Genomic DNA, 14133 nt, shown 5'->3' on the forward strand with positions numbered 1-14133 from the left:
CAATGGCAAAGTTCAGAGGAAAACATGAGCAGGGAGGGCCACATCCCAGAAAGCTGAACACTGGGGTATTTAGCCACGCTACAAGCGAGACACTGCGACAAAGCAGGGTAGCTACTATGCAACGGAGCAATGCGGATATGCCCAGACAGCATTGCCTGCTTGGAGGGGAGAGACGGCAGGAACAGCTCTGCACAGGCACAATAAAACAGCAAGGAGGAAGAAATGAAACAGCGTAGGATGGGGAGTCACACATTGCGAAGAGGGATGAGGAACACCATGGTCTACTTAATACACGAGTACAGTGCTGTTTTGCTCAGCCCGCCTTACTCCCTCCCCACCGAGGATGTGATTTCCTCATCTGTCATGGAGCAGTTATGTTGCCAAGCCTAGTTTTCTGGGCAAAGAGAGGAAAACTGAAGGCCAGACCCAAAGGGAGACATACAACTAAGTGCTTTTCTCTTCGGTGTTAAAGGGAACAGGAGTGTAGCATTTTGGGTGCGCTAAGACTGTATTTAAATATATATGCGTAGAAAATGCATGTAGTAGAGAAGAAAAAAAATATTGTTGAATCTACATGCATTGTGAACGTAAAGCTGGATTTTTCCGACACTTTGGCTTACAATTACATGGTTGTATGAGAAATACAATTTCCCCTTAGAATATATAGGAGACACTAAAAGAGCAAGAAGCCTGTACTGAAACGGGTGCTCAGCACCCATTTGAGTTTGAGTGACACTACATTACTCCAGCTCGTAGCACTGGCAGGTGTATGAATTTTAATGACATTTCAAAGTCAGTTTAATAACATTATAGCAATATTACAACTCAAAACCTGTAAAGGCAAGTGGTATGTCAAAAGACCACCATTTAAAATCAAAAGGTTGTTTCCCCACCTCCCATGGGCTGCCTTAAAATTCTCTACCCAAGCAGTCTTTTGAACACATTTAATACAAAATTAAGTATTTATAATGTCGTTTTTCCCCAAAATTATGTTCACGCTCCTATGTAAAATCTAGATATTGAAGAGATTTTAACCAACAATCATAAAATTTTAAAAACCTGTAGGTAACGTCAAATCTGTCAATAAAGAGCCAATACGAGCGACTTGTTCATATCCCATCTTTTTCTTTCAATCACACATATGCTTTCCTGTTAATTGCTGGAAATTAAGTGACACAACGCTGATTTCGGAAACGTATCTACGGCCAGGTCTTTTGATATGTGCACCTGATGAACAACAACCACTTGAAGTGTAAATAAAAGTGATACCCAAAAAGGTCTCTGGTTTCTAGGTTGCCATAGGAATAAGATACAAGGTTCCTCAGCTCACCTCCAGATGCCTTTGACCTTTCTTTCAACTTTTCTGCAGCCATTTCACTGTAGCTAGGAAGTTCTGACATCTTCACTCCAGATCGAGCTTCTGCTATTAGCTGACGAGCTCTCTCTCTCAGCTGCCGACGCCGCTCTTCATCTTGCTGCTAAGATATATTGAACAGTTGCCAACTCAGTAATTGACAGAAATGCAATTTCATTCTCAATCTGATCATCATGATAGTAACTGGTTTACAGCATGGTGCTTGGCCCACATTATAAATAGGATGCTCGATATCAGTTGGGTGTCACACCACAATTTTTAAAGACATCCATGAATCAAGATATTTTTTTTAAAGCATTCCCCAAATTATTAATGCATTGGAAACCTAATTCTTTGCAATTTTAAGCATTTATAAATTATGTTCTATAAATGTACCTTGCTGAAAATTCTAAGACACTTTTGTCTCAAAGTAGTAACTATAAGAAGTTTTACTGGAGCTATAAAAACGGTTTTACTAAATTGAATTACTCGTTCGAGGAATACTCTGTCACAGAACTGGAATGAGAAGCCAGATGTTGCTCTTGGTTACTCCCATCACCAAGCTGACTTCAAAGTGCAAAGTGACATCGAATCTGAGGCATGGAAAGGAATCTAATCCTTCAACTTCAATGAAGACATCTTTTTTTTTTTTTTAATATAAAATAAACTAATGAAAATTAATGAAAGAACAATAGATGCCAGAGCAGAAAAGACTTTGTGCCACTTCAAAACATCCTACTAGTGGGGCTTTGGTCAGTAATTAAAGAGACCACACTGGAGCCATCCCAGCTAGCGCTGTCCCACCAAAGCTCGTAACCACCTTCGGAGGACGATAATACTTCAGTTACATATATGAGCAAAGTTCTGCAGCATGACATTTTGGAAAAGCCTAACCCACCCTACTAAAAAAATATTAATAAAAAGATGTGTTCAAACACATCTGTAAGAAACTATTAAACCTTAAGTGAAACCATTTCGGTTTTCACCTTAAACCCCAGATTTTTTCCAAAGCTCGGGTTCTTTTCTCCCTCCTGCCGCATCAGAAATGCCCATCAGCACCACAAAACCAGCGCCTGGCTTCATGTCAAATGTACCGGTAAGTTTGTGTCACCGACACCATGACTGGGCTAGAGCCCAGGTACAGGCGGTTGACCCGGACTAAGTGGAATATAACAACAAAGTGCCCAATTTCGGGAGCAGCCTCCCGGCTGGCTTCCCACCAGCCCCGAAACCCAGCATCCCACACCTGCAGATGCTGCTGAGAGCTGCTGCTAAGTGCTATTTAGTTTAAGCAATCATTAATAAAACAAGCGCAAAATACTAATTAGGTACATTTTATCCATTTCCATGTAAATTGTTTGTTTGTAGCTATTTACTCAGCATTGTTCTCGGCACAATAGAAAAAATGCAAATGACTGAATCAGAACGCAGCCCTAATGGGACTTTCTGTTTATACCCATTAGCCCAGAGGTGTGCTGTAATTCAATCCTCAAGCAGCAAGATTTAGCCTCATTAACAGCTTGCATGGGCAGGTTACAACTCATAAAACCCTACGGTAAACAAAGTATATGGACACAGCGCAGTATCTCGCCCCTGAGTGACAGCGCCCCGGTCCCTATCAGATCGCCTGGGTTTACCTCCCCCGGCCCCCCCGAGGCAGCATGGCCCACCGGCTGCCTGCACCCACCCTGCAGCCCCCCACCAGGCGCACAGCAACATCCCATCAAAAACTTATTTGGTAAAGCACACATTAGAAAGGCAACTGGAAACCTTCCCCCCCTGCTCCTATGCACCATAATAGATCAATTTAATTTAATTTCTAGCCAGCCAACTGACACAGCAACCCACTTTCTTTCGACCCACAGTATTCTGTAACATTCATTACATTGAATTTTACATGGAATAAAACTGCTCAAATCTCTGCTCTTCGTAATTCCTGGGACACAGGAACTCGCGGTTTTGGTTTAAGTGACTTTTAAGCAAACCATGCAAACCTTGTACTTAAGATTCCCATGTGGTGTAACGTCAAACAATTGAAGCTACTACAGCACGCTGGATTAAAATCAGGCCAGCTACGTGGTCGTGACAAAAATAAAGCCCTAAACTGAGCAGGCTGGGTCCCCCTCTGCTCTCCCCCCCCTCCTGAGAGAGAACTTGTATCCTGAATTATTAGCATAGTCATTACCATCCCGGGGATCTCCAAGCAAACACAGATTATTGTGGTTTGTGTTTGTGCTGATTAAGCCCATCATCACCAGAGGATAAGAGAAAACCAGCCCAGCTCTTGCTTAAATTCAATTCAGGTATCTGAGCCCTGGGTGACTGCGCCTGGTGAGGGAACACTGGTGGAAGGAGCAATGGGACTGAGAGCAGGACAAGGAAGTAGATTCAGTTTTGAGGTACGGAATGATTATTAAACAGCAAATCAATCCCCCAGATTTTAGAAAGAGCCTGGGAGAGGTAGGGAGGCATGAACACAGGTATTTTTTTTCTTTAAAAAGACACACGAAGAGAAGCTCTGCACCAAGACAGGGCCACACAAACACACACAGAGTGATTTTTTTTTTTTTTTCCTTTCCTGTACAGTGGAAGAGAAAACTCAGTAAAATCTTCCACCCTCTGACATGAAGCTGACACACCAAAGAGACATTAAAGTTTGCTCTGTTATTTTCCCCCAATTACTTTGTAATGGTCTAAAGATCTGCCACGCAGATGCACAGTGAGGAAAACTTCACCATTTAAGGACAAACTCCTCAAGAATAAGTAATGTAATTCCTTGTTTCCCTCCTATAAAAATGTATTGGTATGCAATTTTTATATTTCACAGTTCACCGACATCTCGGCAAGCTTTCTTCCACTGCTTCAATGGTGCTACTTTTAATTTTATCCTCCTTAGTCCTAGTAATTAAAGTGATCAGCAGTGGCATCCCAACGGCTTTGACACAGCTACAACCCCCTAGCAGACTCCGGCTTTTAAGGAGAAGGGGAAGAAAAAAAGGACGGGAGTTTCATTTCACTGGAACAAGAAAATCAAGCTTCTCCAATCCTCAACTTTATCCAATTGTTCTTTCAGCAGCCTTTGGATCTTAAGAAACAAATAAAAATGGCTGCCATTAGGGGGTCCCTTTTGTACTCGCCGCAGACGGCAATGACTGACACTGCTTTGGCCAAAAATGATGCCGTGGATTTGGGAAGGTGAATTTGAATGTGAAACGCTGGCGGGGCAGTTTCCGAGACCATTGCCCGGCCAGCGACGTGGCTCGGCGGCTGCAGAGGCCGAGAGCTGGCCAGTGCAGAAAATACGGAGAGAGGTGGGGTCCTGCAGGGGAAAAGCCACCCCAAAACAACAAGCAACCACCCCCATGAGACCCAGCTCCCTAAATCACGAAAAACTCTGCAGTGTTTTGCATTTTCAAGAAAACAAAAACCAACTCTGCCTGGGATTTCCAGTTGTCCTTTGGCAGAATTTTGGGAGGATCCAAACTGAGTTTACACCAGAAGTCTGATAACGTATTAGCCTCTCCCTAGGAAAAAATAAATAAATAAGTAAATATATGTAATCCTGTGAGCTGCATTTATTTGATGTTTTAAAAGAAAATTCTTTACCGTGTCCATAGACTGGGGGGTGGGGGGAGTGGTAAATTAGTGATACTCCTCGGCAACGAAATTAAACCCGAACCGTACCTATGAGGGGGAGCGATTCCTGTGGCTGTAGGTTTCAAAATTGTCCATGGTTTGCCCCGAGTGCGCAGTACATCTAAGAGAAAGAACTTGACTGCCACCTCTTTCATCATTAGACAGGAAGAACGGCTCTGTTATTAGCCATTCAGAAAGAAAAAGACTTCTGCGCTTGTCCAGAGGCAAGGATTACTAAAATGTACCTATTCAGTTAGTAGAGAAGACAGAATAAAAAAATAAATAAATAAGAAAAAATTACACAAGCTTTAAAGGTTTGGGCAGGCTGGATTTTACTGTGACCTTGATCGGCTCTTGTTTGAGTAAATAGGATTTGGGATGAAACATTAAAACTGTTTAGCAGATCTTTTCAAACCATTTCAAACTTTTCTTATGTTGGTTTATAATATAACCAGACATGCTTGTAAATGGCCACACCTGCTCATTTCTCTGGGGATGGCCTGATCTCTGCCTTTTCTAACAAAGAAAGGACGGGAGAAAAAAAATCAGCCTTTCTTGTTGCAAAACAGAGTGGAAAGTCAAAATCTTTCTCAAGTTTGTTCCATCTGGTCAGATTAAACCTTTGATCACCCTGGGGACCACAGTTATGTTTGGTCTCTACCACCGTTTCAGAACAGCTCAAAACACACAGGTAGCGAGCGAAATATGAATTGCTAAGCAGGGAACACTCGCCAAACAAAAGTGCATCGGCTTTGGCTGTCTGTGGCTAGTCAGATCGTAGGGAGTGGGCAGCACAGAGACGCAAACATCTGAGAGATTTGCTGCCTTCTGCCCGGCGTCCACACCAGCTCCCTTACTGCCATAAGCTGTGTGCAGCTCGAAAAGATTTTTTCCCCCTGAACGCATGGCACAGAAAGTATCAAATCACCTGTCATAAAAAAGCAGCTGCTGGCTCGCGATCTGTGGCACTGGTGGGCTAATGAGACCAGACAGAATGAAAACAGAAGTAGTCCAAAGTCTAAAATGGGAAGAATCACAAAAAATGTCTTAACAAAGCTCTGCCCTTTAAGAAAAAAGAAAACCCCCCAAATCCACAGTAAAACGGGGTTGCTTGGCTGTAAACTGGAAAACGTCTTAAACCGAGGAGGTGTTTTTAAAGAAACGTTAGCCAGCCATTTTTCATTTTTTTTCTTAACGTCTTCTATGCTGTTTGCAAAACCTACAATTCACTTGGTACAGTATTTCTGGTGAGAAGGATTCTGGCTGTAGAAAAACAACCCATTCATAATTTAATTGCTCACGTCATTGTGAAATTGAGAAACTCTTCGTTTACTGAATGAAAAAAAAAATATATGTATTTGAAAAAAGGAATGGCTGACTAAGTAAGTATCACCTTGTGCTACATCCAAGGCCTCTTGCTGGTTGTCTGGCTGCTCTTTTGTAGGCAAAAAGGAGCTGAACGCTCCCTGGCTCCTTAGATCTGGCCCAACAAATGCACTGCCAGTCATGCACATGGATCCAGCTTAAAACCCAGTGTGAGCCTAAAAGAAGCTAGTCAAACTGGCACCTACTCATGCAGAAGGAGATAGATTTGTCATGACAGGCTGATTATTCAATGTAAAGAAACAGTTTAGCTTTTCTAATCTGGTACAAATACATCTTTCTCAGAGAAAAAAGTAAAAGGTCTAACAGTTCAAGTATTTAAAGTAAAGAAACCAACAAAAAAATTGTAACGTCAAAGTGAACCATAGGTATTTGTGCTGGAGCATTCTGCAAAACAGCCCTGCCGTTCTATTCAGATAAATAAGATTTAACCCGTTTAACCCTTTAGGAGCTGCGCATCTGCACGTCGATCAAGGCATGCATTTCGCTTTCACACCACACTGGGCTCTATGGCAAGTTTTAAGGGCACGCTGCGATGCCTAACACCAAACACTCCCTGTTTTCCCCCTCTCCTCGCCCGCCCCAGCACGGGGGGCTCTCCCGGCAAAGTGACACCAGGGCCGCCTGCCTGCCCGGCCGCCTCCCAGGAAAGAGCATCCAGAAAGCCGACCTGAACCAGAGCAGCCACAAAGCCCTCCGCTAACTTCTTCCCTGGAATTTTCTCTGCTTAGGCAAGTTTGTGCTCTCCCCCATCTGGGAAGTGTAATTAAGGTCAGCCACCACCGCAGGCACCCGGATCCAGGAGCCTGTTACGCCTGTCACCACGACTGCGATGCTGTTGGCATCACCCACAAACAGGGTCCCAAGCCTGCAGGCTGAGAAATATCCTGAAATCGTGCCATCGCCCAGCAAGGGCGCAACGCCCGCTCCCGGACCCGTACTCCGACGGTGGCGTTTGCTGCGCCTTTCCGCAGCACGCTCACAGCCCGCAGCTCAGGATGCTGCTTACTCACTGTAGGAGTCAACACTCACCGAGCTCCACTTTAGGGATTTTCTCTTGTGTAAACTTGACTTTATAATTTAAAAAAAAAAAACAAAACAACAAACCAACAAAAACCAACAAACTCAAAAAACCACCCAACAAAAAGTGGTGTTATGAAACAAAGACTTTTGGCAAGTGTGTGGGATGCGTAAGCTGGAGAGCAGCATCTTCCAGCCTGCCACCCTGGGAAGCTCCTCCTGGGGGGGGCCAGCCCCGCGCCAAGGCCAGAGGACATGCCCTCCCGAGGAATGCTCCTGGTGCACTCCCAGCCGAACAAAGCCGTGCAGCCTGCAGGGTGCCTCCCAAAGTGGGGGGTGTCCCCCCTTCCTCCTAATTTTCCGGGGAGGGTGGCGGGATCCCAATCCGCTCGTGTGTGATGAGAATGGGAAGAAAAAGTGCAAACCCTGCAACTCCCCGGATCCTATTTTGCTGGGTTTTTTTTGAAAATGTCCTGCAAACTGCTGGCAGCTTTTTTTAATGGAAAATACCAATCGCCTAGGATCTATACCTAGCCTTTTGCCAATAATGAGAAAACTTCACCTTCTGTCCCCAGCAATTCTTAAGAAATCTTTTGCTGTTATTCCTACAAATCCAATTACAGATTGTTGAGTAGCTAGTGGAGTAAGCTTATTGAGGAGTGTCACATCACTAAGTCGTGCGTATGTGTTTCAGTTTGTAATGTGGTCTGAGCCGCTGTAGAGGTGTCAACTTAAAATGCAAGTAAGTAGCAGAACAGGGCTAATCCCAGCCACTACTCCCCTGCAGCCAAATTGTAGCGCAATGAATGACAGTGGAAATGCAAAGATGCCACTGTGCTTATCACACACAGCCAGATGGTGGACCTGGATCAATGCACACATGCCACGATCAATGCATTTGATAAAGAATTAAGAAGAAAACTGTACATGTTATCAAAGAACTTGTACATGGCATAATTATGATTCTGCATGTGCTTACTGATGATATTGGAGACTCAGAGGCAGGTGATAATGAAACTGATAGGAAGAAATAGCTTAAAGGCTACAGCATATGGCCTCAGCACTAAGAAATCTTGTCAAATAGTTCAGAAAGCTTTTTTAACTGTTATTACAGGCTGCTCATAGTGCAAGCTGGTGGCAACATTTTAATTTTTTTTTTTAAACCTGAAATGTCAAAAAGTTACAAAAGCTGTACTTTTCAGAATGGTTCAGAAAATAATTAAGACGCTATTGTGTTTTAAACATGGCCCAAAAAAACTACAGGTAGAGAGAGCATTCACAGGGTTTTTTTGGGTGTGTGTGTGTGGTTGAGCATTTTCAAATATATATAATTCCGCATTCCCTGAATAAATGTATTTAGACTTTAAGGGGGCTCGTGGCAGTTTAAGGAATGTATCTGGGTAGCAATTTGCATTCCTCACGCCAATTTCTACAGATACAGTGTCGATACTATTTCTCATCAAATCTCGAGTATTTCACTGTTACTGCTTGAGCTCTGCCAGCTGCATTGCAGCCACCTCGGATGCGAAAGAAGGTAATTAAAATTTTGTGCAAAATAAAGTCTAAACTAATTAAAAAAAAAGCATATACATTTATAATGTATAAAAGGTACCTAAAATAAAAATTCTCATGCTCCAGTTGATAGATGAGCTGTCTAATCAACGCCTGGACGTAACTTAAGTGCTCTCATTAGTGCGAAGACCTTCAGGCTAAATAAGACTAAATCCCTTAAAAATTGCTTCTGCAATAGAAACCCCCCCTCTTACCATTTTCCTCTGCCTAAATCATATCAATTAAAAAGAGAGAGAGGGAGTGAGGGAGGGAGGGAGGGAGAGAGGCATTTTCACATGACTTTGTTTTAACTGACACTCAAAAAACTATCTTCTGAATCCAATTTAAAATGTTTCAGCAAAAAAAGTTCATTAGCAACCAATGAAAGAAAGAAACAAACAAAAAAATCGCGCCGGAGTTTAGTTTCTCTTTCACTTTAAGCCTGCACCTTTAAACAGCGTTAAGGCGCATAATGCCCACTAAATCCTTTACCTTAACTTTTTTTCCCCCTAACCACAAATATTTAATCAACATCGCAGCTTTACACTAAATTATAGAATCTATCAAAACGAGACTCCAGAAGAGTGAAGCGTCTGCTTTATTTGCAGCAGGCTGAGGAGGGACACCCCCCCGACCCCCGAATTTCAATTTGTCCTGACAAACCATTGGGTATTAAATTCTAAAGGCACGCAGAGTGCATAAAGAACTGATGGCTTGATTAGCTCTTGTGGTGCAATTGAAGGAGCTGTCTCTCTCCCCGCTTCTCCATTTTGAGAAACACTTTGATCTCCGTTCAAGTCAATTCATGAACATCAACTGACAAGACTGCATGAAACACCCCAATGGTTAGCCCCAAACTCATAGCAAACTATTTGGTTTCATTAAGGCTTCAGGAGAAGTGACCAGTGACAGTCCTTTCATTCAGAAGCCAACAGGCAAGTGACTATTTAAACTTTAATGTGCACAATGTACTGCTGAAGGCCGCTACACCTATAGTCAGTCACTCAAGTATGAATGCCTTCACCTACGATTTGGTGACATGTGAACTGCTACGTGCAGCTGCAGCCTCATTAATGCATTCGCCCAGATTTGTTTGTGGGACTAAAGGGGCGAGTCGCAGTATTTCTGGTGGGAGAGACGACTGTATCTTCAAAGGAAGGTGGAACAGCAGGTGCTATATAAAAGCCAGCAATTAAAAAAAAAAAAAAAAAAAAAAAAAAAGACTGCATTTTGAAACGCAGGAATTGACTAAACATTTGCACGCACGTAGCAGAAACGTCATCTGCTCCGGCTGAAAATATAAAAGAACTCGAAGCGCATCGCCTGCAGACGCAGAGCGCTGGGTCCGGTGCGCAGCTTTGCTACAGTAAACTGCGCCCATGGCTCTCCCCCTTTCCCAGCTGCCCTCTCCAAAGAGTCCCACTTCAAAGAGTTCATGTTTGCACCAGTTCCTGTCAATGCAGGTCAGAAACACTAAAGTGGAAAGTGGCTGCAGCGCCGTGGCACAAAGAGTCTCCGCGGCAGAAATCAAACAAAGCCCAATTAAACTAATCATAACGTCCCAGTGAACACAAGGAAGCTCACCTGGTATTTCTGGACTTCTGTGTGAATTCCCAACTCTACTCGGTACTTGGTACTATAATTACCCTGACCAAAATACTGTGAAATTACTGCTCTGATCTACTAATGGCTGCAAAAAATCAAGCCGTTGTGGTTCCATGCCAAGGGGCCGTAGCAAGGTGGCGCAATGCTTTCTGACAGAGACGACAACTTCTAAAAACTCAAAAGGGAAAATTAACGGGATGTGGTTTATGTTGCCAAGGACTGTTCATTAATTACCAATTTAATCACTGCTGGAGGCATGACATTACAAAAATCTGGCTGAAAGTTCTAATAGATTATGAAGACCACCTAAGAAGAGTGACCAAGAAATGTACAAAACAATTAATACTGTTTCACTGCTATCAAAGACACTCAGATTATTTTACATCAAGTGAAGCAAAAGAATTAGTAGCTTCACAGTGCCACCACTAGGAACTGTAAATACAATGGCACACAATTAGTAATGCACATGTGACTTTTCGTTCAAGGCATATATCCTTGGGAAAGCCAGAACATGATAAGGAGAACAAAAGAAACATTTTTAAATGAAATGAATAAAGATTTTAACTCTACCCTTGTGCATGCTGAGCAAAAACAGAATAGGCGATGCGAAATACAGCTCTAAGTAATGCCGATATCATCCTGGGATTCACAACAGCGTGTACCGAACATCCACACAGAACACACCCGCCGTTGCCAGCAGCCATAGGAAAGGAGCATTCCAGATGCTAAGAAACCCGGGTCTCGCTGCGTACACAAAGGGACAGCCCTGAAACACCGACAGCTTTTTTCTTTTTTTCGCTAATATTTATAAATGGATAGAAGACGCTGAAGTTTTTGAACTAACGTTGTTCAGACGATCTTAAAATTCAGTTAATAAACTGACAGCCTATTTTCTGTGAGCGTGCACAGTTTAAGCTGCAGCAGACTACGCAGCACCTTGAATTTACATCCACATCACACATAGCCATGTATTTTTATATTTAGGCCGGATGCTTAAGTGGTGTAAACAGATACAGCTTATCAAAATAACAGCAATAAAATTCAGCTGAGAATCTCAAGCATTTATATCTAAAACTCAAACTGCATAACATTTGTCTTGCATTAGCAAAGGTTACACTTTATTCGTGAAATCCCTCCCGGTACAAAACTGACAGTGCATACTAATTCTTCTTAGAAATGAGTTTACTTGCACTAATTGATTTATTTTCCCAGCTACGTCAGGGAGTTGTCTCTGACAGTGTTTCTGTAGAGCAAAATATCACAACTTCATAGTGCTTAAACAGATCAAATACGAAGTCAGAAGATGTAGAACCTTCTTGGAAAGCTACAGATTTTTTTTATTTTCATGTATTGAGTAGCGTTACATAAAACAAGTTGTTTGTTATTGCCATCAAGGAAATAAGATCAGGCTATCTCAACCTTAGCTTGTTGTTATAAAGAAGTAAATATCAGTTCAGCTGGGGTTTTGAAGTGTTCAGTCAGCAGGTCTAACCTTCATTTAAAGAAAAGTATATTGTTAAAAGAGCTATAAAACTTGGAATGCTCATGAAATGTAAATACTATACAGCACTGCCTTATCAGCTTAAACCATATTTAACCACTTCATAGTGGCATACAGACAAGACATATAAATGAACAACAGGGAATAAGTTACCAAAGCTCAGGGATTACCAAAATAATGTTCAATCTTTTTACCAATTAGATGGTAACTTCTTCTTTGTAATCTCAGGAAGATCTAGTGATCATATCTAAATCTGGTTGCAATTATTAGCATGACAGACTAGTTTTTTTTCAATCAATATTTTCCAATTAATATAAAAGACCAAGGCTGCCATCTGCAAAGTACTATACCTCAAAAAATTCACGTTAGATGTTTAATTAATAAAGATCAGATTTTCTCTTTGGGGTTTGTTTTTTTTTTTTGAAAAACAAGATAGGAATAACTTGGGAGCGTTTCCTTAAATGAATTAACATTACCACCTCAATCACAGGCATTTATTTTCCAACTGAGGACACTACAGGGAAAAAAATATTAAAAAATCCACTGATAAAGCTAGATGCCTTTCCTAATGGAACAGAAGTAGGGATTCTGGTTTCACACAGAAAAAAGATTTATTGAATAAAGCCATCCGGCACTCATTTTTCAAGAACTTGTTAAAATATCTGGAGGGAAGAATACTTGCAATGCTAACTTGAGTTTAAGGCATCTTTCAATCAAATTAAAATATCCTGGGTTTGCAGCCTACTGTGAATTTGCTTCCTGTACCACTTCTGTTCGTGTTGGCTAGAGTTTACTTCTTGGTCACGTATTAGAGCGGGACAGTTTGGAGCTTATTAGCTCAGAGGGGCAGCAGATTCGTGATCAACAAATGGGGCCATTTAATAAAGCTTTTTTTCTGAGCATTTAATAGAATGCTTTATTTTTCTTTTATTGCAGCTTGCAACCATATCTGTGCAAATGAATGCAATCAAAATTAAAGAGCATAGAAACTCATGTTTTTGTCACTTTCTGAAGCCTTTCTAAAAAGACTTCCATTTCCACCGGTCCACTGTGCGTGCAAAAAAAAGTTACCATTACGCACTCAAATATTTATGAAAATGAAAAGTAGTGGGGACAACAGATTGACACCTGAAGTAGAAAGAGCTTATTAAATATGAATTAGATACAGCTGCAACAAGTCCTTTGAGGAAGGGAGTAATAAAAAGCAATACTCTGAGCTGAAAGAAACAATCTCATGCATAGCCTGTTCCTGCTGCCCTCGGTACGCAGACAGCGCTCGCATGTTTGGAGGCAACAGCTTTTCGGTGAAATACTTTGTACTTTCAAATTCTACTACAAAAGCTGAATATAGTCCCCACTGCTCTTCCAGACCTTTTATTTTTTTAAAAAAATATTTAGGCAGCTATAACTGTCATTCAGCTTTAATAACTATGCAATAATGGTCGCAGGGATAAGTAAACCCAACCCTTTCTCTGCACAGAAAGCAAGCCAGCAACAGCTGCATTTAAGCGCAGCATCAGCATCAGGATTGCCCTCCAAAACCACCCTTTTGTTTTATAGTAATCTGGCTTTAAATACTTATTGTCCAAATAGAGACCCCCACAATTTTGAGTCTAGTCATCCTCAAATACTGCTGTGAAGAAAGAGAAAGTTTTCCCATTTCACAAGAGGCAAAAGACAAGAGCGATTCCCTCCCGGGCATCACGGTACTGAACTCCTGCCCCCCAGAACCTATCCCAGATCTCAAATACGCAAAATGTTTTGGCCAAATCCATATCTGTGGCCCAGCCTTGCACCTAAATTCACCAAGGTGGAATCCTTGGCTTGTGCAAAGCCCAAATAACCTCAGGAACGACCTGCGGCCCGTGTTAGGAAGAAACCCACATCCCCTGCCAGACAAGCGCTGTACACCGTGAACTCCACGCTATACAGCGTTCCCTGCTAAAGCCGTCTCCTTTGCCAGAGCAAGTTAAAAGAACGTGATGCATGATTTAGGAGATACCAGAAATAAAACTAGTGGGCACCATCTCAGTTTGCATCCTGCTCCGTCCCGAGCTCTACCGAGCGGTGCCCAACACTTTGG

General features: G+C 42.1%; 1 protein-coding gene across 13 annotated transcripts in view; it reads right to left on the minus strand.

The window, feature by feature from the left end:
• Positions 1-14133, minus strand: part of EHBP1 (EH domain binding protein 1) — a 226642-nt gene that overhangs the window by 51476 nt on the left and 161033 nt on the right. For 10 of the 13 annotated variants that reach the window (XM_040598131.1, XM_040598129.1, XM_040598126.1 and 7 more), the window contains one exon: positions 1331-1478. In XM_040598131.1, the coding sequence (XP_040454065.1) occupies positions 1331-1478 (148 nt within the window). The remainder of the gene's footprint in view (positions 1-1330; positions 1479-14133) is intronic. The other 3 variants (XM_040598120.1, XM_040598132.1, XM_040598125.1) reach the window with 1 other exon arrangement.

Source organism: Falco naumanni, chromosome 6, assembly GCF_017639655.2.
Source record: "Falco naumanni isolate bFalNau1 chromosome 6, bFalNau1.pat, whole genome shotgun sequence".
Classification (NCBI taxonomy): Eukaryota; Metazoa; Chordata; class Aves; order Falconiformes; family Falconidae; genus Falco; species Falco naumanni.